The sequence below is a fragment of the Rhinatrema bivittatum genome, chromosome 7 (genome assembly GCF_901001135.1).
Source record: "Rhinatrema bivittatum chromosome 7, aRhiBiv1.1, whole genome shotgun sequence".
Classification (NCBI taxonomy): Eukaryota; Metazoa; Chordata; class Amphibia; order Gymnophiona; family Rhinatrematidae; genus Rhinatrema; species Rhinatrema bivittatum.
In genome coordinates, this window is record NC_042621.1 from 100,883,551 (window position 1) to 100,910,946 (window position 27,396).

Genomic DNA, 27,396 nt, shown 5'->3' on the forward strand with positions numbered 1-27,396 from the left:
CTTTCAGACGATTGTACAAGGCTTAGTGCTGACCTCGGTGGATTATTGTAATTCTCTGTATACTGGCCTGGCAAAATATCGTCTTAGGGCTTTACAGTTATTGCAAAACGCAGCTTGTTTTCAGGAGGTCCCTAAGGGAGCATGCGACTACTGTTGGAACAATTTGTACATTGGTTGCCCAAAGGCCAGAGAATAAAGTTCAAGGTTTTAACCCGGATCTATAAGGCCATCAATGGGGCTGGGCCTTCCTATCTTGTTAATTTGTCTCTGAACATCTTCTCCTCCCAGAACCTATGCTCAGCAGATAAAAAATTGCTTATTAGGTAAGCTCAATGCCATGAGCCTCAGTGAGCTTTTTCTATAATAAGGATAGTATTCTGGAATGTACTATCAGCAGAACTTCAGATGACGACAAACTATGATCATTTTTGTAAAAAACTGAAGACATCACTATTTCAGGAGGCCTTCTCTTGAGAGAAGTAGATCCAGTCTCTCTCAGCAGTGGAAAAGAAATTTGGTTTTCAGCACTATGTACAGAGTTCTGGGTTTGTTTGCGCTGTTAAGGAAGCTTGTTATATATGTTTTTATGTGATCTGCCTAGCACAGCTGGTCTGTTATAGGCAGAATACAAACAAATAAAAAGAAATCCCTAAATTTCAGCTGTAGTACTGACATTTTTACACACACATAGAGCTTCCTAATGTATCTCAATCTTGCCTTGTAGCACCTCCAACTTTTCTATTACGCCTCTACTCTGATCTGCAACAGTCTTGTTGTTCTAATATTGAGACCAAAATACAGTTCTGCTAATGTATCTCCCCTGCAACACCTTCTGCTATTCTCAGTGCATGCTGCCAGTTATATTGAAGTGAAAAACCAGAGAAAAGGACTCACGTCTGTAACATTGCTTGCCATTCCCCTAGTCGATCTCCTATAGGAAATCGCTTGATAGTGCCATGAATCTTCGCCCTCCATTCTCTCATGTAGTCCTCTATGTCAAACACAAATGGTTGCTGCCCAAAGTTGGCATCTACGATCTCTCCTGGTGTCTGCAGGCCCACAGTTGGATACAGGTTTGACTGTAAAAATGAAACAAAGTTCAACTTTCCAATAGATTCCAATTTCATCTGATACTGTTGATTAGCATTGAACATTCTGCACCGTTTGGCTAAAAGCTCGCAGTCAGAGGATACAGGTGGCTTTAGGTTGCATGGATGTGGAGGAGTTTTATAGTTTTAGTTTTCTTAGAGTGGCAAATACAGTACGACCCCAAAACTGACTCACTTGTTTTCCAGGACTCAGAATATCACCCATAGCATCATAAATCTATAAAGCTGATAATCATGTCTTAAAGTAAAACAAAAATAAATCCCTACCATCTCCTGAAATGCTTTCTAGTCTCTCTTTCACATTTTTGAGACCATTACACAGACAGATACTGATATGGAGATAAATTACATTAGAACGGAGACAATAAGCTATCTTCTTATGTCCCCCACAAAACACTACTGAAACTAGATGGCACAATGCCATCTCTTGTGCCTGCGACATATCTGAGGCAAACCCATGTTAAATTCACTTGTGAGTGGAAGGTTTGGAAATATGATGTATGCTTTCAGGACTCATAAATAAATACAAATGGATGGCAAATCAGGGAGCGTGTACACATACATGTGTGAGTACATAAGCATGCATGGCTGAGAGCCCATGTATATGGCGTCGTGCATGTGCCATTACGGAAGCACTGTAATTTTATGCCTGCAACAGCGAAGGAGCGTCATTGGCTGCCCCGCCCCTTTAGCTATTCTGGCTGCTGGCAGAAGATGGACATGTCCCACAATAGAAAGTGGTCTTAAAAGGTGTAATGCCTAGAGATTTCCTCACATTTCAATTTTGTTTTTCCAGCACTTTCACTTGGCTGGACAAAAAGCTTCATTGAATACGGGAACCAGATCTCAACACATTCTTACTGTGCAAATAATTCATATGACAGGCATACACGTGCTATACCATTGACAAGCAGTAGTACATGGTTTCTCAAAACACATCATTTTAAAATCGTTTTTCTATCAGTATGCACCCTCACTAAAAATTCAAAAGATATTTATACTCACAGGAAGGTCTGTAAATGCTATACCTGTGGGAGAAAAAATTGCAAGTTAAAAAATCTTTTTTTAGTTTATGCAAAATCTTAATGTTACAATTTTCTGAACATTTATTAACTACAAAAATGCCTTTTATTGAGTGTAAACAATCTTTGATTTTTTTCTCTCTTTCATTGAAAGTAGAGGAATTCAAGGAAATTAACACAAAATATAATGGCAGATAAACACCAAGGCCTATCTAGTTTGCCCATTCTATTTTCCTATGGTCCCCCTATGGCAGATTTTTCAAAATTCTGCAGCAATTACATGGCAAATTTGCATATCATATCATATATATTTGCATCTTAAAAATGTACTTGTTTTTTCTTTGTAAAAAAAAAGTCATTTTCTGACATTTCTTTGTCCAGTTAATTTATTTGGTTCTTTATTAGAGGGCAAGGGATCTTAGTGATTAGGACTGAGAAGGAAGGAGAGGAAGGGATCTGGAAATGGGGAGAAAGGGATATCAGAAGAAGGAAAGGTTCTCAGAGGGCTGACAGCAGAACATTCATTTGCTGGTGGTAAGTTTGGACTTGCTGAGAAGTGCTTCAATTTTAAGACAAAATTAAAAAAATAATTATTCTTGGAAGGTGAAATTATTACTGGCTGTTTATTTTTTCTGCTAGTTGTAAGGTTAGCATTTGTTTGCCAGCGTTAGAATTATTTGTGTAGTGGGAAAAGAGACTTTGAGTCTCTGAGTTAGTAAAGGATAGTAGTTCTTTGCCAGTGTTTGAATTGTGAGTTTAAAAGGTCACTTATTTGAACTGAGAAGGTGAGAGTACTGGTTCCTGGGCATGTAGTTAATAGTTTGGATCCTCCCACCCACCCCAGTCTCATATTTTGATATATAGATTATCGCCCTCACTAGGAGGACAGTCTTCAAAATAAGTCAATTAGTCACTTAAAATAACATTATATTAACCTTGATTTTTAGTAATTGACTAATTTTAGTCCTGCTGATGGTTATTCACTTACATTAATCACCCAATTATAAAATTTAAAAACCATTGATTTTAAGAGACACCTAAATACATCTATTTATTTTATTTATTTAAGTTCTTTTAATATACCGATGCTCAAGACAAGTCTTATCGAACCGGTTTACAGTGAACAAGGGGAGAACCAATTAACACAGCAGGCGGAGAAAAGTTACAATAAAACAGGGAATGAATAACTTGGTCATTAGAAAAAATGAGGGATAGATTAAACAGTAAAAAACAATGAGAAGAGAGCTGTTGATTAAATAATAAAGCATGAACATTCATTTAGTGTTTCAGGTATCAAAAGTTAATTGAATGATCAGTTACTGGCATAATAAGATAATTGTATGAACAGATTTAGGCCGAACAGTTCCCATAGTTAGGGGGACAGAGGGTGAGACTGGGAGGTCAGGTGGGAGGGGGGGGGGGGGACAAGGAAGGTAGGTACTAGGGAGAGGGGAGATAGATGGTGCTAGAAGAAGAGGTATCTTCAGCGGTATGCTTGAGTGAATAGCCAGGTTTTCAGTTTTTTTCTGAAGGAGAACTGGCATTTTTCCTGGCGTAGATCAGGGGGGAGTGAGTTCCAGTGATGCGGTCCGGCCGTGGAAAGAGCTCGTTTTTTTATTGAGTTATGTATAGAGGATTTGCTAGGGGGCACTGGAGGGAGTCTCTGTAAGCGGATCTGATTGGCCTTGATGAAGCGTGGAGATCGAGAGGAATGGTAAGTTGTAGTGATGATTGCTGATATATGGTTTTGTGAATGATGGTCAGTGTCTTGAAGAGTATTCTATAGTGGATGGGTAGCCAGTGTAGGGATTATAAATCGGAGTGATGTGGTCTCTGCAACGGGTATTTGTGAGGATCCTGGCTGCTGCATTTTGCAGCATCTGTAGAGGTTTAGTGGAGGAGGCAGGGAGACCGAGTAGTAGCGCGTTGCAGTAGTCGATCTTTGAGAACAATATGGCCTGAAGGACTGCGCGGTAATCCTGAATGTGTAGGAGAAGTCTAATCTGTTTTAGGACCTGTAGCTTGAAGAATCCTTCTTTGGTGGTGGCGTTAATGAACTTTTTGAAGTTCATTCTAGAGTCCAGGGTGGTCCCTAGGCCCCCGGAGACCCAAAACAACCGGATTCGTTACTCCGAGCCGGGACTCCTCCTGCGGCACCTGGATCCCTAATTCCCCCAGAATTTCCAGGATAAGAGGTCCCAGCTCCTTCTTCCGAAATAAACGGATCACCTTCGGGTCATCCCCCTCGGTAGCATGGGCCCCTCGGGAACCCGAGGCCCCTTGGTCTCCGTCCCCATCAACCCCCCTCGGGGGCTGGGACGGAAGCTCTGTATCCCCGGACGGGTCCTCCGGCTCATCCATGTCCGATTCCAGCTCCCTCCTGGGAACCGAGGACCAGAGTGGTCGAGCCCTACTCTGGCCCTCCGACCCCAGACCTGGCTTGGACCTTTTCTCCGCCCGAGGCCCCGAATCCAGAGTGGAGGTCTCCCATGCCCTCTTCTTGGCCCGTCTATGGGCCTTGAAGGCCTTATGCATAAGCAGAACAAACGCGGACCCAAAGGACGAGTCCAAGTCCGAGGCCTCTTCTTCCTCCCCCTCAGAGGGATGTGGAGAGAAAGCCCCCATGGCAGAAGCGCGACTGTCCCCCTTGGGACCCCCCCGCTGCGGGGATAACCTCGGCGGAGGGTTGTCCTCCCCCTCACACGCCGGCAACGGGCCTGCCGTGGCTTCCCTCGGACCTAAAATGGCTGCCATTCCCGCCGAAAACGCCAGCGAAGAAAACAAAATGGTGCCCAGACCCGGCGTCCCCGAAGCCGGCCCTGCACTAATCGCCGGCCTGCCGACCTCAGGACTGGCGCGTACCTGCCTGCTGCCCCAGGACCCTACTGGCGTCACGGACCCCCCCCCCTCCCCGCCGGAAACGCATGACGAACACAGGCTGTCCCTTGACAGCCGTGTGGCCGTGGACCGGCAGGCCTGACATGCAGCTCTCCGCGGCATCGCGACCCCGACGAGGAAAAAAGGGTAGGCACAGTACAAAAAAGAAAAGATCTCCCCGGCGACGGCGGTCCTCTACCTCCCCCCTCACAGGAACAGGACAGGAGAGACGAGGCACAGACAAAAGAAGAAAAACAGGCAGTACTTTTTTTTTTTTTTTTTAACACACAGACACAGTTACCGGTAGATCAGGTCCGGGTCCAGCTGCGGGGAGGGAACCGGGCACCTCGATGTCACCCCCAGCCCTGATAGACGCTGACAATGGAGCTCCCCCACGTAAGAGCGGCCTCAACCAGAGGGGATAGTCCCCTCAGGACCTCACTACCCTCTGGGAGGCAGGCTCGGTGACCAGCAGGCAAGCCTCTGCTGTCCGAACCCCAATCCGTTGGCTTCCTACTCTCAAATTGCTTTCTCTTCCTTTTTTTTTTTTTTTTTTACACACACTAACTACCACCTAAATCTAGGACTCAGCACAGACTGTAGGTTTGGCACCCTCTCCACCTGCTAGGAGACAGAAGAATACTGCCGGACTGTAGGTGGCACCAGCCTAGATATAGGCGGAGTTTTTGTTTGTAAACTTCTGTCTCCATCTGCTAGGTGGGGGGGGGGGAATCCAGGAGTCTGGACTGATCCGGGAATGTATGATTATCTACCTGTTGGAGAGAGGTTGTATGTGTGCACCTGCTGCAGAGAGCTCCTGATTCTCAGAGAACGAGTCTGATCTCTGGAAAAAAAGAGTGGCAGACCTGGAGAAGCCGAGGCAGACAGAGAGATATAGAAGAGACCTACAGGGATATAGTAGAGCAGTCCTAACACCAGTCTAGCAAGGTCACCTGGCAGGAGACCATCACCTTATTGTGGCAGAAGTGATCCTGCAGTTAGGACTTGCCCTCTAGGTGATACCTTATCCTCTCACACCAAGGATATGTCGCCAGGGATCCATGACCAGAAGGAAAGAGTTAGGACAACCATTGCAAAAGGTGATTTGATTATTAGGAATGTAGACAGCTTGATGGCTGGTAGGCATGAGGATCGCTTGGTAACTTGCCTGCCTGGCATGAAGGTAGTGAACCTCACGTGCCACCTAGATAACATTTTATAGAGTGCCGGGGAGGAGCCAGCTGTTGTGGTTTATGTGGGTACCAATAACATACGGGCCAATACAGTAAAACCCGCCATTGGACGCGTGTTTTCCCTTACCCCTTATTCAGTAAGGGGCCGAAAACACGCGTCCAATCCCCCAAACCTAATAGCGCCCACAACATGCAAATGCATGTTGATGGCCCTATTAGGGATTCCTGCGCAATTCAGAAAACAAAATGTGCAGCCAAGCCGCACATTTTGCTTTCAGAAATTAGCGCCTACCCAAAGGTAGGCGCTAATTTCTTCGGGCACCAGGAAAATGCACAGAAAAGCAGTAAAAACTGCTTTTCTGTGCACCCTCCGACTTAATATCATGGCGATATTAAGTCGGAGGTCCCGAAACTTTCCAAAAGTAAAAAAAAAAATAAAAATTGAAATCAGCCCACGGCTGTTGGGTCGAAAACCGGACGCTCAATTTTGCCGGCGTCCAGTTTCCGAGCCCGTGGCTGTCAGTGGGCTCGAGAACCGACGCCGGCAAAATTGAGCATCAGCTGTCAAACCCGCTGACAGTCTCCTTTTGCCTGTTTTTACCACCGGGCCTAATTAACATACTGAATCGCACGCACAGGAGAGCGGGCGTTCGCTCTCCTGTGGACTTTACTGAATCGGCCCGATAGGAAGGAGCAGGAGGAAGATTCTAGAGGCAAAATTTAGGCTCTTAGATAGGAAATTAAAATCCAGAACCTTTAGAACTACAGTCTCAGAAATGCTTTCCTTTCTACGCACAGGATCCAGAGGCAGGCTGAGGTCCAAAGTTTCAATGTTTGGATAAGATAAATGTGTAGGGAAAAGGGCTTTAGATTTGTTAAGAATTGGGGAACGAGAGCCTATTCTGACAGGATGGGCTCCATCTTATCCAAAGTGGAACCAGGCTGCTGGCACTAACTTTAATAAAGAAGAAAGAGCAGCTTGTAAACTAGATGATGGGGGAAAGCAAACAGTTGCTCAGAAGCGCATGGTTCAGAATGATGTATCTTTGAAGGATACTAACAAAACAGGGAAGTTAGGGCATCCTGATAGGTTGCAATAAATGTTGAAGTAGCCCAGGAGCCTAAGTAAAGAGCAGACAGAGAAGAAAGATTCCAAATTACCCCTTTCAATTGATAAGGAGTTTGTTAAAACAAACAAAACACATACTTTGAAATGTCTGTATACAAATGCTAGAAGTCTAAAAAATAAACTGGGAGAGTGAGAATGTATAGCACTGTGGGAAGAGGTAGATATAATTGGCATCTCAGAGACCTGATGAAAGAAGGATCACCAATGGTACACTGTCATACTAGGGTACAAATGATATCATAACAATTAGATGGATCAAATTGGTGGAGGGGTGGCACTATATGTTAAAGAGGGTAGAGAGTCAACCAGGAAAAAGCTCTGCTGTAAACAAAGTGTACTGTAGAATCTTTATGGATAGAAATTCCATGTCAGAAGCAGACTAGAATAGCAGTGGGGGTGTTCTACCATCCACCTGGCCAAAATGAACAGATGATGAAATGCTAACAGAAATTAGAGACACTAACAAAATTAGAAACACAGTAATAATGGAGGTCAGAGTGGCCACCTCTGGGGCATGGAGGGGTTCACTCCTTGCTGACATCGACAAGATGGGGGGTGGGGGGGAACTGGGGGTTTGGTGTTTAGAGTATTATGTTAGTTGGCTCGGGTTTGTTGTTTGTTTCAGTAAACTGCAGCCTTGTTAAAATTAATTTGAGGTGTCATGTATATTTTGTTCAGTGAGAGAGGGGGAAATGTCATGGGAGTCCCACCTGTTCATGTTAAAGAAATCAATCACAACCTTATACCCATATACCTAATTAGGAGTCTGTGGGATTTTACAGACCCTGAGAGTGAGGGGCCTACATATAATACTTGGCATAAACCTGTTAAGTTGAAATATATTTACCAGTGATACGATTGGGTTGAATTTGTGGGTACACATGTTAAAGAAATAACAGCGAACAGTAAGTTATAAGGAGGGTTGTAAGTGAGAAGTTATATTATTTAGGTCAAAACATATATATTAATTTTTTTGTATTTTAGTTTTCAGTGTTAAGATCATCGAAAAGCACAGATTAGAAACAAAAACAGCAATGGAGAAAGAGATGCCCCGAAGCAGCTGATGGTGAAATGTATACACATCGGCGTTTTCCTATTCTACATTGCTGCACAGCTCCTGTAGTGCTGTCTTATTAAGATAAGTACAATATTTGTCTGTGAATAATATTAAGACTTTGGACTGCTGAGTTTATTTACATTTTATTAAAAGACATGGGGTAAATTTTTAAAGCTGCACACACCTGTCCATGTGCGTACGGTTCCTGGCTCGGGCACATCGATTTTATAACATCCGCGCACACACGTAAGCCTGATTTTGTTTTGGCGTGCACATCTGCGCACGCGTGCCCACTCACATGCACAGGATTGGGCAAAAGCCCAATCGTGGCAACACGATTGGGCTTTTGCCCAGTTCCCTCTCAGTCCATTCCAATAAAGGAGCAGACAGAGGGAACTTCCCTATCCCCCTACCTATCCTCCTTCCCTATCCCTAAACTCACCCTAACTATACTATTTTTTTTTTGTATCAGAACTTACCCACTCGATGGAGCAGAAGTAAGTTCCACACACCGGCAGCTGGCCGGCGCAGTACCTAATGGCACTGTCCTGGTTAGCCCCCGCCCCTTTTCAAAAGCCCGGCTCGTTCTATGCGTACCGGGAGATACGTCTGTGACTGGGCTGTTTTGAAAATGCGCTTGGCGTGCACTCAGCCATGCCTGTATATCCTGGGATTTCTGCACTCCAGATTTTAAAAATGTATTGTTAGACACTTTCACACTCACATTTGAAAATACCCACACATATATATACTGTTAAAAAATGGGAGGAAAGAGGGTTTTGTGACCAAAGTGCAGGTGATGTTGCAGCACATGACCATCACTGAAGTCTTTTCCTTCTAACAAAAAAGTAATAGAAAAAAAAAAGAATTCAATTATAATAAACATTAGGAGAATTTTATGTGCAAATATTTTAAAAAAACTTCCCTCTGTTTTAATATTGTAGTAGTGAAATTTTTGGTTATTTTTCCATATGGAATCTTTTCACTACCCAGCATATTTGGTTGTTTCTGAATAGCTTATAGCCTAGGCTGGTTATATCGCAGTAGCAGGTTTTATTATACCATGTCTCTGTAATAGCAACAATTTAGAAATCTGTCTTTGTCATCACGGCCTCAAAACCTTGGATATTACCACCTAGATTATGAGCAATAATATGCATAGCTTTCCAGATATTGCTCCTTCCCTTATAGTTCCTCTGTATATTTTCATTCCTATCCATCTTGTCCTTCATCTTGATGCAACCAGCTCAACCAACTCTCCTTCATTTAGTTTAAACACTTGTCCATGTATGATCTATCCACGTAAGACCATAGTTCTCCTTTTGGAATGATGCTCACTACTAAAGTATTTTATTTCTCCAACTAGAACAGTTTCTAAGAAACTCCAAACCCCTGCTCCTAATTCCAGCTCTTTAGTCATGCATCGACATGTTGCATAATGTATCTTACCATTTGCCATACACAGTTAATAGATCAGAAAAGGCCAATGATCTTGACAGCTGCCATAAACCCTCCACTAATTCCCTGAAATCCTCTTGTATCACATTGCCCTAGTGAACTACAACCTCTATCTGTCCTTTCCTTCTTTCTGCTCTAGCAATCCTAAGAATACTTTGTATCTCTAACAGCTGTAGACCTTGGTAGGCAACAGTCATCCCCCTCCAATCCTGTCCCCAATTGTATTCCTCTGACAATGAGTCCCCCCAGCAGGAGTTTCCTCCTCTTCTGAGATAATCTGTCATTATTCCTGACTTCTTTACATTAGGCTTTCACATTCATCTTTCTCTATTGCAAATGCCTCTATGGAACTTTACTTCCAACACAATGAAAGGATTCTGTGGTGGTTATCATTTGGGAGATAATCTGACTCACATCCTATCTGACCCCACTGTAATTCATCTGTTCTTTTTTTTTGTGGAATCCTCTGGAGAAGCAGTGGCAGATTTGGCGGTCTATGGATATAGGAGGAGATGCTATAATTTTGTCTTGAGCAGTGCAACTCCATCTTCAGTCCAGAGCACTGGATTGTGAACAATCTTTATTCTATGCAGAATACATCTTTTTATTTATTTTATTTAGCAGGTTTTCTAGACCGTCGTTTAGTAAAAGCTTTCACAACGGTTTACAAATGTAAGAAAATAAATACATCTTTGAGTAAAATTCCTAAAAGATATACATAGTAATACAATAGAACAAAATTTTAAAACAAGCAGCTAAAATCAGTAAAATAGATAAGAACAGTATGAAAGAGTAAGCTTGGTAAAAGATCACTCAGCTATGCTGTAAGCACTTTTAAACAGCCAGGTTTTCAGGTTCCGTTTAAAACATCTGAATTGTTCTCTTATTTATGATACATAATAGTAGGTAATCTGTTTTCTTCTGGCAAAACGAAAATTTTCTCTCTCATGCAAAAGAGGAATTCACTCTAAGAAACAGACACCATATTTACTATGAAGTAAAAAACACAAAACAAAAGGAAAATACATTTGCTCAGCATCAGCATTTCTGCCGTACTAACAAGTTATAGCTCCTATGATCTGATGAAAGTGCTGGAACTCTGAACAGATTTTCAGGGACTAGCAAGACACTGATGATGAACGAGTAGTCAGACATATTAACAGATTATGGGAGAGTTCATGCATTAGGGCAGCAAAGCTGTGCAGATTTCATCGTGGGAGTGCAGGAAGTGGAGAAGCAGAATAGAGTCTCTCAGAATAAATGCTCAATCCTGGCAGAGCAACCAATACAAAGAATACCTCTGATTAATTCAGTCAGAGATAATTTGAATAAACAAAATTAAGAGATTGGGGTTCGCGGGGGTGCAGTCGTGAGTGCATGCCGGAGGGTGCATAAGACAGAAAAAGACAGAGGAGAAATATGTGGAGGTAAAGTTTCTAGATGCCATAAATGACTGCTTCAGGGAGCAGCTGGTACTGTAATGAATGAGAAGGGAGACTTCTCTAGACATAATCCTCACTGCGATACAGGCTCTGATGCGAGGGGTAACAGTAATCAAATTTAACAATCACTGTAGGGAGGACATTAAGGAAAACTATTGCAGTAACATTTAACTTTAAAAAGAGAAACTATAATAAAATGAGGAAATAAGAAAAAAAAACCCTAAAAGTAGCAGCAAAGGTTAAAAGTTTGATAGTGCTTAAAAACACTATAGTGGAAGGGCAAACTAAATGCATTCCATGCATTAAAAAGGTAGAAAGAAGACCAAACTACTAGCATGGTTACATGGTGAGATGAAAGAGACTATTTAAAGCTAAAAGGAAACGTTCAAAAACTAGAAGGTGGATTCAGATGAAGAAAATGTGAAGAAGCATAAGCATGTACAGCAGGAGCATACCTGTCAGAGCCCTTCTGTGGTATATTTGATTATATAACCCTGTGGACTTCAATATGGGGGAAACACTACACATAAAATCAGGACCCAGTTAATTGAACATAAAAGTTGTCTAAAAATGCAGAAATTGGAAGCCCCAATCGTTTCACATTTTGTTGAAAAGCACCATGTGTTCACGGCTATTAGGTGGACAGTGTTTGACCATAAACATTTAAACTGGAGGGGAGGGGAGAAGGAGCAAATCTTGACAGAGAGAACAAGAATGAATTTTTAAAATGCAATCTGTCATACCCAATGGTTTAAAATGTTGAAATAAAATGAAGTGCGTTTCTTTAATTTTGAGTCTTACATTTGATTGGTAGTTTTTGAAATAGCAACATAACACATCACATGCCTCGTGTGTAGGGGGTTATAAGGGCCTTTGATTGGTGGCCTTCAGGGAATATCAGACGGCATATTAAGAATTCCCACGGTTGAGGGAATGTTAGATGCTACTACTTGAGACCCAGCGTTAGGCCTTGCCGCTTGAGCAGGCTAGCAAATGGAGAAATGATTGCAGAATTTCTCGGTGTGTGTATAGTTTGATAAGAAACGGGATTTATTTATTAAGCCTAAGCGATGGAATGGCTCAAATACCTTTGGTTGTTGAATGTCATTTTAAATATAACGCATTCATCTTTTATGCCTTTTTAAGAGACACACAACTAACTGGTGACGCAGTGAATTATTAGCAAGATAATTGCCTCTGAAGGAAGCAATGAAACATTGTACTGTGTTAGGAAAATCGCTATTGAAGGACCAGTTGCTATGAATTTGATTAAAAAAAAAAATAGGGAAGTACTATTTTTTTAAATTTCAAGTGCATTATAAAATTTCTAAACATTGATTGGAGAGACAAATGCTATGAATGGACCAATGATTATACGTGATCTGCTAAGACCAAGGGTTTGTATTTATCCTTAAAATCTGGTGCAGATATTATGAAGATCTTTTATCCAGATACTTGTATGGAAGGATTATTATATGTTCAAATATTATTATTAATTTTCAATAACGTCCACAATTCTTCAAACACATTTACAGAAACATGATCAGGTTCATTAGTTTACTCTTCCCAATGCCTGTAGCCTCAATATAGAATTATTTCCTTAATCTGAACCCCTCCTTCTGCCTCTGCCCCATCCCCCCAGCACAGCAACAGTAAAAGCAGTTCAGCTTTCTCGTCTTCTTCCATTTGAACTGTATATACAGTTGTGCTCATAAGTTTACATACCCCTAGCAGAATTTGTAAGATGTGTAACATTTTAAGAAAACATGAGTGATCAGAGAAAACATCTGTAATTTTTAATGCATTTCAAATTAAACTATTATACATCACAGAATAGCCTTGATGCGAATGGAACCTAGGAAAGAATGCTGGTAGGATGATTGACTGGTTAAGATGGAAATCCGTCACCACCTTAGATAGGAACTTAGGGTGGTCTTGCTTATGCACCCTATCATGATAAAACTTAGTGTAAGGTGGATAGGTCACTAAGGCCTGGAGCTCGATAAGCCTGCATGCTAAAGTGATTGCCACCAAAAATATGACCTTCCAGGTTAGGTACTTCAGGTCACATGAGTGCAGCGGCTCAAAGGGAGCTTTCATCAGCTGAGCTAACACCACCTTGAGGTCCCAAGACACAGTGGGAGGCCTTAGAGAGGCTTCAATTGAAGCAGGCTCCCTATGAATTGTACAACTATAGGCGTACCATTTATACCTTGGTAATATGTGCCAATTGCACTGAAATGAACTTTAAGAAGTTTGTTTTCAAGCCAGTCTCCGAAAGGTGTAGAAGGTAGTCGAGAAGTTTTTGCGTGGGGCAGGAGAACGGAAACCTCCTCCACTTCAGTCAGCAGGACATTCTAGTAGAAGGCTTTCTGGAAGCTACCAGGACCCGAGATACATCTTCAGAAAGATCAAGCGGCTGCAGGATCAACCGCTCAATATCCAGGCTGTGTGTAACAGGGCCTGGAGGTTGGGATGCCACAGCCTGCCCTGATCTTGAGTGATGACATCTGGGGAAGTCCCCAGACCAATCGGTTTCTGGATGGACACCTCCCAAAGAAGTGGAAACCAAATCTGTCTCAGCCAATGAGGGGCTATGAGGATCAGAGTCCCTCGATCTCACAAAGCTTCAAGAGACTCTTCGTAACTAGAGGAATCGGAGGATACACATACAGAAGACCCTTGCCCCAATGTTAGGCAAAGGTGTCTGAGGCTTGTTTGCCATCCAACTTGTACAGGGAGCAGAACTGAGTCACCTTCCTGTTGCAGGGGGACATGAACAAATCCACATCTGGGCTTACCCAGAGGCGGAAGACCTGGTTTCGCTACCCCCCTGGTCCAGAGACCACTTGCGGGGTTTGAAGGCATGACTCATCATATCATATTCTCCATTCCAGCCAGATACATGGCCCTGAGTACCATCTCATGGGATAGGATCCAGGATCAGATCTGGACCGCTTCCCGGCACAGGAGGCACGAACCTGTGCCTCCCTGCTTGTTCACATACCACATAGCAACTTAGTTGTCTGCATCAAGATAATCTTGCTGGACAGCTGATCGACCGGAGGTCCAGGAAGTTGATTTGACACTGTGCTTCCTAGGCGGACCATAAGCCCTGGATACGGAGTCCCTCTACATAAGCTCTCTACCCCACATCCATGGTCAGGACAATTTGGGTAGGGGGATTTTGGAAAGCTATTCCCTGTTCCAAATTTGAGAGAGCCCGCCACTAGGACAAAAAGTCCCACAGAGGTGGAGTGACTTGGATGCGAGTCTGGAGGTTCTGCGTGGTCTAGCGCCACTGTGACTTCAGGGTCCACTGGGCTCTGTGCATGTGTAAGTGTGCCACGGGAGTGACATTGACAGTTGCAGCCATATGGCCTAACAGCCTCAACATGTGCTGAGCTGAAACCTGCTGGCTCTGCTGAATCACCACCGCTATGGATGCCAAGATGACCCTCCTGGATTGCGGCAGGAAGGATTTTTTTTTTTTATCATATTTTCAAATACATATAAGTATTATATCTTCATGAAACATGTATAAACCTAATATCTCGAGTTTACAAAAGGAAAAACATAAAATAAGGAATATAGTACATAGTTCAGGCTTATTACTTAATCACAATACAACACGTTATAGGGGGCGAAATAACTGAGGAATATTAGGTAATACATTTCAAGAAAAGGTATAATCTTGATTAAGATGCATATTTACCATATTTATTGGCATCTGTGGGATTCTTCTTTACAAATTATGAAAATCAAGAAAAGCTCTCAATTGCTCTGGAGCAAAGAAAATATATGAATCCCCATCTTTTTTTACTAAGAATTTACAGGGGTATCTTAGTAAAAAAGATGCCCCCATTGAAATTGTTTCATTTCTCATTGAAATAAATCCTTTACGTCTCTCTTGGGTAACTTTAGATATATCAGGAAACATTCTTACAGTTGCACTATGAAATTAGGAATTTAAATGCTCCACTATTAAAGAAACCAACAGAGTAGGACGATCTATAACTTCAATACCTGACGAGTCAAGAAATGAAGTTAAGTTTTGCATATCTAATGATAAACCTGCGGGTTCCATTATAGTATGTCTTTCGTCTGTAGACCTAGGAATAAAGTAGACTTTATTTATCATTGGAAACTCAGCATCAGGTATTAAAAGAATTTCATGTTGCGGGGAACGCTGGTGAGGAAGTGTACCCTTGGGCCACAATGCGCCCGCAGAGAGCTCCGGGAAGCACCGAGGCAGGCGAGGAGTGCCTAAGCATGGGCGGACAGACTGGAGACGGGTGGCCCAGGCCTCTGCCGAACCTAACGCATCGGAGAGACCCAGCAACACAATGCTGGTCTCTGGAGTAGCCCTCTGGAGGAGGGAACGGCAGATGCGACAAGATGGACAGAGGCCGAGGGCGGAACACATGGACTCAGACAAGGACTTAAATGAGGACTCAGATGGGGTTCAGGATGAAGAAGATGACTGAAGGAGTACCGCCACGCCACGAGCCCTACGCAGCCACTCCTGGCTGGTCGCGGACCACGTTGGAGCGAAGCAGACCCCAAACTGACATCGACTCAAATACATTAGAGTTCAAGATGGCGGTGAGTACTGACGGAGTAGGAAGACGGACATCAGAGACGAAGGACGTCACGACAGATGGATGGAGGTAAACGGCCAAAACTCTTAGCAGCAACGTCCTGGACTGTGTCTCGGGAACCCGGCGTGATTGACGCACCTGACAGGTCATTTGAAGGAAGACGAAACTTCCGACCCGGCGTGGAAGATGCATCAGAAGGTCATCTCGAAGGTGGACAGAGGACGGGCCACTAGGAGGTAAAACCGGAACCAGAAACATAATCGTGATCTGAAGGAGGATGTGGAGAATCCTCGGCCACGGCGGATGGAACTGTCCCACCGAGTGCCCTACACACCCCAGCCAGGATGGTCGCGGACCACTTGGACCACTGTGTGCCCTACACAACCCAGCCGGGCTGGTCGTGGACCACGCAGGGACGGAACAAGCGAAGCCTCAGAGACTTGGAGACATCAGCAAAGACCAGGACGAAGACATGGGACGAGACGAGAGACCAATAGGAAGACACAGGATCCCACGAAGAACAGAGTGCCTAGGAGGAGCTGGGTTCAAGGAGTCCTAAGGAGGACTGACTCCTAGTGAAGACCAAGCTGCACTGAAGGCAGAGCCCTTTCATAGGGCTGAAGAGGACTTCCCACGATGGCCCCATCAAGGCAGGGAAGGTGTCGGCGGTCTCCTGGCTGCATGAGGTGCAGCGGAGCGGCTCCCACCTGCACAGACGCACGGTGGCAAGGTCCGCCGTGCCAAGGACAACGTGGGCGGCCTCCAGGCCATGAACCGGAGGGAGGACGCCGGTGGCAAAATGGCGGCCTCCAGGCTGCAAGGTAAGCGCCTGCTCATGGGCAGGCGCGCAACATTTCACGTAAATATCTTTTAAAAGTTATTTCCGGTAATTCTCCCAAAATTCTTGGAAAGTTAATGAATCTCAGATTTAACTGTCTGATGCAGTTTTCTAGTATTTCTAACTGTCGTGACAGTGCTGTTTGTCTCCAACTGTAGCTATATTAAAGTTCGTAATTTGTTGTATATCTATTTCTGCCTTAGCTACAGACACCTTCACTGTTTCCAAAGGATTCTCGTGGTCTTGTCTTTTATTGTTAACTGAGACAGTTAAATTGTCCATTTTCTTATCACAAACTTTCACTGCAATTGAGAGACCTGCCACCAGTTCCCACAGGCTCACCAATGTTACAACAACCGCAGGCTTCGTCGGAAGTAAAAGCTGCTCACCCAGTATAGCAGATTCTGCTTCCAAAGGTCTTGTAACTGGCTGTAAATTCAGGGTTCCAACACTCTACCCCATTGATCCTCTCCGCGTTCCTTGATGTTCCGACACCAATGAGTCTCCTTCCTGCCCCACCTGCTCGGTGACCTCATTGGCCTGCGACGGCTGCAGTGTACTCATGGGCAGCTCAACTCTAGCCGATGGCGGTCTTGTATTGGGGGGGCCGAGTGAAACCTCCGCCCCAGGCGACGGTATCTCTCCTCCAAATGCTATCGCAGCAGGGGACTCCCTCCCGAATTCTGCACCTCCAGCCGACATGAAGCTCGTTATCAAAGTTTGCTCGGTGAGTTGGGTCAAAATTGAGGGAAAAGCCCTCACTTTTCCCTTGCGTTTTGGCGGCATAGCATTCAAGAGGTAAATTCTTTGATCGGTGGTCAGAGCAACTACATGTCTCTGCTCAGGACACCTTCTTGCCCCCATCTACCAGCAGGAAGGATTTTGCCTGAGCCATGTCTAGCAGGGCTCCTATAAAGTCCAATCAATGTGACGGGCTGAGAAGGGACTTTGGGTAGTTGACGACGAACCTAGTGACTCCAACATCCGGATGGTCAAAAACAAGGACAGAACAGCCCCTGCCTGAAAGGTGCACTTGACCAGCCAATCATCCAAGTAAGGGAAAACATGCACTCCCAGTCTGCTGAGGTGCGCCCCCACCATGGCCAGACATTTTGTAAAGACACATGGAGCTGACACTAGCACAAATGATCGTCTTGAGTATCGGTATAGTAAAAGAAGTTAAATAAATAAATAAATAAATAAATGACAATACACTATACTAGAAGTGCTGTTTTCCCACCAAAAATATGAGATACTTCCTGTGACCCAGGAAGATCTTGATGTGAGTGTATGCGTCCTTTAAATCAAGGGAGCATAGCCAGACCCTTTTTTGCAGAAGGGTATTCAGGGTGCCCAGGGAAACAATCTTAAAGTGTTTTTTGTTTTTTTTTTGAGAAATCTGTTCAAAGCCCTTAGGTCTAGGATTGGATGGAATCCCTCTGTTCTCTTTGGAATCAGGAAGTATCAGGAGCAGAATCCCTGCCCTCTTTGCCCTGCTGTAGCTTCACCAGAGTTTTTTGGCTATGAGTGGTATCGGAGGAGACGTATATAGGAGGCCTTTGTTCCAGGGGCGAGCAAAGGTGTCCATGGCTAACACATATCGTTGCCTGTGTAGGGAGCAGAATCTGTCCATTTTGTGGTTCAATTCGGACGCAAGAGGCCAATGGTTGGTTGACCTCAGCACTAGAAGATTTTGCTCGCTACACATGGATTCAAAGACCACTTGTAGGGATGGAGACCGATTGAGATGGTCTGCTAGTATGTTCGGTATGCCTGTTGGATAAGTGGCCCGGAGATGCATGGAGTGTGCAAGGGCCCAGGCCCAGATCTGCGCGGCTTTCTGGCAGCACCAATAAGAGCCTGTGCGTCCCTGCTTGTTCAAGTACCACATTGCCACTATGTTGTCTGTCTGTATCCACACAGTTTTGTGTAAGAGGCAGTGTTTGAAGGCATAAAGGACATAAAGTATGGCTCGAAGCTCCAGGAAGTTGATGTGAGACTGTTCATCGAGCGGAGTCTATACATCTTGGGTTTCGAGGTTGTTAATACCAGCTCCTCAACCCAAGTTGGATGCGACAGTGGCCAAGGTCACCTGAGGAATTGGTTACTGGATCGGTGACATGGATCAGGGACGAAAGCAGTTAAATGGCTTAGAGCCACTGAATTTTAAAAAGCACTGAGTTTTTCCCATGGCTGGTCTGGCCATAGGAGTGACGTGGACCGTGGAAGCCATGTCGACCAGCAATGGGAAGAATTGATGGGCTGAGGCTATGTTGCATGCGAGCAGAGATGTGGACAGTTTGATAGGATGTCTACGCGGTTGTTGGGCAGGAAGGCCTTTTGGACTGTAGTGCCCAGATCTGCTCCGATTGAGGCAAAGAGGTGAGACGGATCCATATGGGATTTATGGTAGATGATCAGAAATCCCGGCAAATTTAGTAGATTTATAGTGAGTCTTAGAGAATTTAGAGCTCCTTGTTTGGATTGACTCCTTATTAGGCAGTCGTCCAGGTAAGGAAACACGTTTTTGGAGATGAGCGGCAATCACTGCTAGGCATTTGGTGTAATACACGAGGTGTCTAAGCTAGTTCGAATGGCAGAACTTGGTATTGAAAGTACTGTTGACTCACTATGAAGCGTATTGAAGGTCCTGAGAATAGAGTCAACCTCCTTGTTGTAGTAAGGGAAGCATGGTGCCGAGAGACACCATTCTGAATTTTTCTTTCTGAAGAAATTTGTTGAGATTTCTGAGGTCCAGGATGGGCAGAGGTCACCTGTTTTCCTTGGAAGTAGGAAATAGTGGGATGAAAATCCTCTGCCTTGCTGTGTCGGGGGAATGGTGTCCCAGGCCCTGGTCCTCAGTAGGATAGACTGTTCTGTTCTCTGGTAAGGTTTCAAAATCCAGAAGCCTGCCCAACTGGCGGAGCTGGTGTGATCTGGATATCAGTTGTTGACGTGTACGTGCTTTTTGAAGTGGACTGGCTGGTCTCACGCGGGAGCTAGATAATACTTGTGTGAGCGGTAAAAGGTCCTTCTGGCCTCCCTCTTCGCTAGTTCTATAGCTGAGGAGGGAGGATTTGCAAGAAACGTAGAAAGCTGTCACAGGGTCTTGTGGTGGTCTTGCAATTGAGCCACTGTCTGCTGGACCTTGTGCACGAAGAGATGATCTGCGGTGCATGGCAGATCAGCTAGTTTATCTTGGACTTCGGGCCGTAAATCAGGGGCCCTAAACCAGGTTCACCATCTAGCACCGAGTCCTGTTGCTGGCAATGGGAGGACGTTTTGAAGCAATCAATTGTTGTTCAAACTTCATGTTGATGGCAGTGAGGTTCCCTTTGTGTTGTGTCAAACATAGCTGGTAAACATTAATATGTGACACCAACATGGATCCCCGGACGATTTTACGACCTAGACCCTCTTGAAAACTTCTGGTCCTCTTTAAGTGACCAGGTCGAAAGGGATGTCATTTGCAGAGATTGTCTCCACTCTTCTGGTGGAGACCGAGAGGAGGTTGGTTTAGGTCTTGATGGGATCGGTCCCGAAGCGGGATTAAAGTCCTCATCGCCCTTTGAGGATCCTGGGATAGGTATGGGCGCCGGCATCGATTGAGGTTGTAGATTCCGGAAGGCATCGAGGACAGCCTGGTGGATGAGGATGTCCAGCTCCTCCCTGGAGTTGGTATAAGTAACACTGCTACAGTGGGAGGCAGGCTAGGTGTTACTGGCACTTCCACATGGATCTGTGGTGGCTCAGTACCCGGCACTAGTGGGGAACACCTCAATGCCTAGGGTGCAGAGGAGCATGGAGACTCTTGTACCCGGGCCCGCTTCGAAACTGGCTCAATGGACATAGATGCCTATGCGGTATCGGTGCCGGCACTGAACGCGGAACCCTGTCTGTGCCAGCGACAATGTTTCCCTCGGTGCTCAGCCCGGTCATTCTCCAGCACCGAGAAAGCTGCCACCGATGTCCAGGATGGCGTCTGTGATAGACGATTACTGGGGCGGTGACTATGTTTCCCTCGGTGCTCAGCCCGGTTATTCTCCAGCACCGAGGAAGGTGCCACCGCTGTCCTGGATGGTATTGGTGATGGAGGTTACTGTGTCTCAACTGCTCCTGGCGTTATTTTTGCCTAAGGATTACACGGGGGCTCTGGTTGAGGTCCTGAAGTATGGAGCGTTTTCATTAGTCGAAGGCACTAAGGCATCGATGGAGGCCTCGATGGCACACACGGCGGCCCTGATGGCATTGACGGGGACCTCGATGGCATCAATGGTGGCCGCGACGGGATTGATGGCAGCCTCCACGGCATCAATGGGAACCATGGACGCCCCAATCCCTCTAGCCTCGATGGACCCAGTGGGAGATCGCAGCAAGGACACCCATGGGCATCGTGGGGCGGACCGAGTGTGATAGTTATAGGGAGAGAAAAAAAGAGGGCCGCAAAATGGTTGGTAACCCGGGGGAACTGACAGTGAGGTGACAAGAACCGACTGGAGAACACAGAATAGTACTCACAGAGCGTTAATGAAAATGTGTGCGAAGGGAGACCCATGTAGGGAAATTATTTGTAAAGTAAAACTTCAAGTTTTTCCGTGAGGAAACGTGAGAAAAAATCTCACAGAGCTCCTAAACATGAGGCAACTGCAGCATGGAACAAAAGAGACTGAAGGGAGACCCCTATGGACACAGAGATCATGGCATCAAAGTTTCTAATGACGTCACCCATATGTGAGGACTACCGTCCTGCTTCTCCTGGGAGAATAACAGGACCGCTACTCTGGAACTCCTTTCCTCTATCAATACGCTCTTTGAAGGACTCAAAGGGATTTTTAAAAAGCATTAAAAATGTATCTATATAAAGGAGCATTCTCAGTAGATATGTAATGTTCTCCTCACATTGTTTATGTCATCTGCAGCACTACAACAGTATACTGAACTCTATACAAGGCCCTATTTTTTGTGCTAAATGCCTTTTGAATTTTGTATTTTTATGTTGTAAGTTAATATTTTTCTCTGTGTTTGTATTATGTACCCTGCCTCGAACTCTGGAAGGTGTGGGAAACAGACTTTTAAATAAATAAAATTAAAATAATTTACAACATGTGCACATTGCAAGAACAAGGTACAGCTGAGTACAATGCAATCTGTGTGTATTGAACAAAGAAGAATTAAGGGGAAATGTAAGGAAGCCACTTAAAGGCTTACAAACAGAATTGCTTAGCAGCAACATTTCTCATTGCTATACAGGGTACTGATGCAGAGTATTGCTATTTATCATGTGTATTTCTAAGATATTGCATAGCACACTGAACACAGAGCATTTTTATGAGATGGAATAAAGTATTCTCTCTCATTATAATATACCATTAGCATATCAAGCTGGCCTTATGCCTCACAACCCCCGCCATGAAACAAAAAAAATAACATATCAAAAAAACTAGCTGTGTGAGATTTAAGACTATTAGATCCCTTGCCTCCTTTTCCCACCTACCTAGGCTATGACCATTCTTTGTGTAGAAGCAGGTGTTGTTGATAAGGTTAACACAGCAGCCAATCACATCTCCAGTAGTGAATGTGGGGCCATAGGGCTGCCCCGTCCCTGAAGAACAGAATGAGTGTCCATCATCGCCATGGTAACCATATGAATGCTTATCCCAACCTGCAGGAGAAAGAGAAAACAAAGCATTTAAGAGAAAAGTTGCTTACCTGTAACAGGCGTTCTCTGAAACACAGTTCATCTAATCACAAAAATGGGTTATGTGACTGAATCGCTCCAAATGGACAGAATCTTCCAGAGCTCTATGGAAATGGCAAAAGCTATTCACTGCAGATGCACAGAAATTCCTATATGGTGGTAACCCCTCTAAGTTTAACTTATTTCCTTTGTCTGGGAGAACAACTCCTCGAAAGGGGAGTAGGTGAGTATGTGACTATTAAACTGCTGTCCACTGAAAACACCTGCAAATTGGCTTTCTCTGAAGAGTGAAGCAGCTCAGAGTCACACAATTGGGACACCCTAGCCAAGGGTGACCAACAAAAAAGGGAAACCAGAATTATCAATGAAAGGGAAATATTTTTCTATGTCATCTTTCTTTTATTTAAACAGGTATGGATCCTGGGAGATAGGTTTTAGAGGAGAAACTGCCATCGTCATAGCCCTTAAATAAGGGGTACTGACATGTACTTCTAAGGTCAGGCCTGCCTACGCATAAAAGGAGTAGATGAACTCTGTTTGCCTACATATAAACAATGTGCTTCGTCACCATACTCCCAGGTCTATTAGAGTCAAAAGAAACAAAAAGATGATGGACTCTTTATGGGCCTTAGTTTACTCCAGCAGTTTTCTTTAGCTTCCTAGTCCTTGCACTGGGCCTTTGAAGCTATTTCCATGAACTGGACTTAAGTGCAAGGAAGGCTCAGAGCCGATTCTTCCAGGCCTGGACTGCTCTGGTCAACATGTCAGCAAAGATCTAACCACCAGAGGTGCCATGGTCTTGTCCCAAATACGTGAAGCAAACATTTTAATAAATCGGGGTAGACATTTTCAATTGCACTTGTGATAGAACTACGTGGAAAATAACCAAAGCCAAAATGTTTCTATTCAATAGGAGATAATCTGAAGAAATAGAAAAACTGACTGGGTGGCTTGCTTGCATGTTCATGCTAAAGAGATAAAATCAACAAAAACCAGAAAACCTAACTAGAGCAGCCAGAAGAGCTAAGAAAAGAGAAAATGATCTCTCTCTGATGAAAAATGTGGGATTTCAGGAACAAAAAATATCAGATTATTCTTCAGACAAAATTAGACTGAGGGGAGCCATGGAGGCTGCTGTAGTGCAGGAACTGCTACATATGCACATTGAACAGTTTTTGCCTTCTCCAGAGAACTTTGTAAAATTCCGTCTGTCATGTGATCCACTTCTAGGATTAGGTGAACATGCTTCTTCAGAGAATGATGTGACAAATTTCTGATTTCTAAGAGAAGCAACAGCCTTATCCAGTCAGCCTTAGTATTATTCTTATAAAACTCAAACTGATAACATTATCAAGATGACAGAGAAAAGCATCATGATCTCTCAGACCACAGGATTACAAAGGAGAATGTAAATCCAAACTCTCTGAGAACCATGGCGGTGGACTGGAATCTCCTTATCCCTACAAGGTTAAGGGGTGTGTGTGTGGGGGGGGCATGAAATCGTTTCCATCCTATCAGGTATGGAGATTCTTCCTATCACACTAAGACGGCAGAGAAAGATCAAGATACCCTACCTCATTACCCCATAGATATTCCTTCTCCTAACATCACACAATTAAGATATTCTTAAAGACACATTAAATTAAAAAAAATTACACAAAAGAAGTGTCTGCGGAAAGTAGAGCCTGCTCCGCTTTTCTGACTATTATGACTGGTTTCCCTCCTGTTTGCAGTTACATTTTATTTAATTTAGATTTATTTTCTACTTAGATTCTGCCTTTTGGATTGGTCATTCCCATTTTTCCTCCTGTGCTCCCCACCTATAATCCTAGTTTTAAAAAGGAAATGGGAACATGCTGAGAGGAGGGAGAGAGATCTGCCACAGTGACAAGGAATGAACTTTTAGGGTTCTTAAATTTTATCTGTTTAGGTTTTTCTTTCTTTTGTTTTTTATAACATAGCAGTTAATGTTTGCCTTAATCTATCATAGTATATTTTAGTTTGATTGATCAAAATGTTAATTGTATTTTTATTCTATTTTACTTTTTATTTTATAGTTTTTAGTTTATCTTTATTATTGTAAACCGCTTTGATCAGTTTTTGTATTGATAAAACGGTATATAAACATGTTAAATAAATAAATATCTCAGACTCTGCAACATGTGTTGCTGCTGCAAATGTTTCAAGATCATGGCAAAGGCAAGAACAGGGCAACTCCTCTTCCCTTGGTCTGATGGGGGAGGGAAGGGAGAGAGAGACCTGAATTGTAGGAAGAGAGACAGAATAAGGAGATTGACAGCTTGAGGATAAAAAATGGAGGTGGAGGACTGAAAGAAACTGATAGACAAGAAGCCAAGGAAAATATGGAGGACTATAAGCAATAGATAAAAGTAGTAATGGCAGACAGAGGATGAGAAGATAGAGGTGCCACTAGGATTGGTCAACTTTCAAATACTATTTTGAGGGATATTTTGGAACACTGAAATGTACCGTAGCAAAGCAACAAAATAGATGCCAGCAGATATGGATTCATTAGCTCATCTCATCAGCCTGCTTGTCTTTGTCTACACTGATTTATTAAGAATATCTCTAAGTTTTCAGCCATACAAGACCGACTGTATACAGGGACCTTTGTTTTCATTTTCCTGAGAATTTATCAGTGTTTATTATAACAAAGGGGGTTATTTATAAAATATTGTCTCCCATTTTGTGTCTATGGGAAAAATGCTTAGTAAATAGGTCCCAAAAACAGGAAAATACACAGTAGGGAAAAAAGTTTTATTTTTTTTTCCACTGATTTTTCTGCTGTTTTGTTCATTATAAAAAACACAATTAAATTCTCAGGAAAAATTAAAAACTGAAAACGAAGGTCTCTGACTTTGCTGCTTATCCAAATTGGTTTTGTCTTCTTTCCTTTTTGATCCTCTAATGTTCCAGGTAGATGAGCATATACAAGTTTTCATACCTAAACCAATACCCAGGACCTCGACTTCTTTTACAAAAATACTCTGCGCTGCTCTCCTTCTTACCACTGCCTTCTGTATCTGTACAAAGAATGCTTAAATTCTGTCACAATTCTGATTTTAAAAAAATCTCCCAAAGTGGAAACACATCATTCCTGCAGGCACTGCAATATCAGATTAATGCATGGAGTAGACAAATTAAGCTCTTACTCTGTGTCCCTGTTCCAAAAATCAGTTTTATATATATATGTGATAGTCAGACAGAGGACATACCAGATATTACTTAAAACCTTTTACTACAGTGATATTCACTCCCAGCCCTCCAGGGCCTACAACAGATCGGGGTTATCCCTTATGACTATGTTTAAGACAGTTTTGCATACAATGGAAGTGGTGTGCATGCAACTCAATCTCATGCATATTCATTAGAGGTATCATGAAACCCCAACTCGAGGACTGGGAGTGAACAACGCTGCTTTATTGAAAGAAATGAAAACATCTACTCGGCATACATTTGCTCTTTATGCATGCTGAATATACATCCAAAACAATTTACATATTTTCCATGTTTACCTTCATGTAATGAATTGTAAATATTCAAGCACCTCATATTTGTAAAATATAGCCTCTCCCTATCCCCATCATTAAGTAGAAAGGAGTGTCAAAATCCAAACCCACCCTGCTTTCTTAATCTCTACCCAAAAAAAACGCTTCTCCATTCTAACAAAGAATCTCCAGCCTCTTTTTTCATACATGACCGAATCATTTTCAACGTTTAGACTACTTCCTTAATTTTCCAAGTGAGGAGTTCCCCTTCAACGATAGTTTAATATCCTATTCTTGCTCTAGGGAAAAGATTTGAATATAGTTGCTCCAAAATAGCAAAAAAAAAGCCCTTTTTCTTTTAAGGAGATTCCTTTGCTGCTGTTCCATCATCAACAATGCAAATAAGGAGTTTTTTCCATACCAAAATGTGGGCGAATTTGTATCCTTTCAAGCTAACATACTCTTACATAAGGGACAGAATAAACTGCCTGTACTTTGCAATACTGAGCCTGTAAAATAAGATCAATGCCCTAAATGTAACAGAGGAGAAGGCACTGTAGGATATATTTTTGGACTTGAGACAGGATTCAGGGGTATTGGAAGAAGATAAGGAAATATTTAGAATATACAACAGGACAAAGTATTAACTTCAGTGTTGAAGGAGTGATAATTGTTAATGCCTCACGATTAGGAATAAAGGGGGAATGTCCCAGATTGTGGGTCTGGATGGCTTTTTTTAGTAGGGGAAATAAGGAATATTATCTGGCAACCTGCCAGCTGCTTTCCTGTCATATTTAAATTAAGTTCTCTCCTTCAACTAAAAACTAGACGTTCAAAATTGTGCTTACTCTCCCAGCTCAAAGCAGCAATGTAGCACAGAAATTGAAATTGTAACTTGTTCGCTTTCAAAATGTCCTCCTTTTTAGAATTCAACCTCCCAGAAAGGTTGATTCTAAGGTAGCAAGATAACGTTAGCTGCACTTACAAATGTGCAAAAAACTCTTGATGCTCTAGCCCAGTGATGGCGAACCCCAGTCCTCGAGTGCCACAAACAGGCCAGGTTTTCAGGATATCCACAATGAATATACACAAGATAGATTTGCCTACATTGGAGGCAGAGCATGCAAATCTTTCCCATTTTGGAAAGCTTTTGATCGATCTCCTGGAGTAAAATTTGCATTACCCTAGACTAGGAGTTAAAATGGTCCCTGACTAACTAGTGTGCAATTTGGAACAAAGAAACTTCCACAGTGCCTCCAAGGAGGTTATAAACACACTGGTTTTCAAGTATTAAGGCAACATCTCTTTTTTGGCATGTAATAAATAATTCTCATGAAACAGGCTTTTTTCCCCACTTCAATCGGTGTGAAGACCATCATATGACACAGCCAATCCTTCAAATGCCTCATTATAAAAGCCCAATTGTAGGCCCTGTCTGAGGGACCCCCCAAGTCCTCAAACTT

General features: G+C 43.3%; 1 protein-coding gene across 2 annotated transcripts in view; it reads right to left on the reverse strand.

Annotated features, from left to right (window-relative positions):
* Positions 1 to 27,396, reverse strand: part of RANBP10 (RAN binding protein 10) — a 239,138-nt gene that overhangs the window by 67,416 nt on the left and 144,326 nt on the right. For both annotated transcript variants that reach the window (XM_029608819.1, XM_029608820.1), the window contains exons 4-6: positions 22,221 to 22,388; positions 2,115 to 2,137; positions 895 to 1,079 (exon numbers count right to left, since the gene is read on the reverse strand). In XM_029608819.1, coding sequence (XP_029464679.1) covers positions 895 to 1,079; positions 2,115 to 2,137; positions 22,221 to 22,388 — 376 coding nt within the window. The remainder of the gene's footprint in view (positions 1 to 894; positions 1,080 to 2,114; positions 2,138 to 22,220; positions 22,389 to 27,396) is intronic.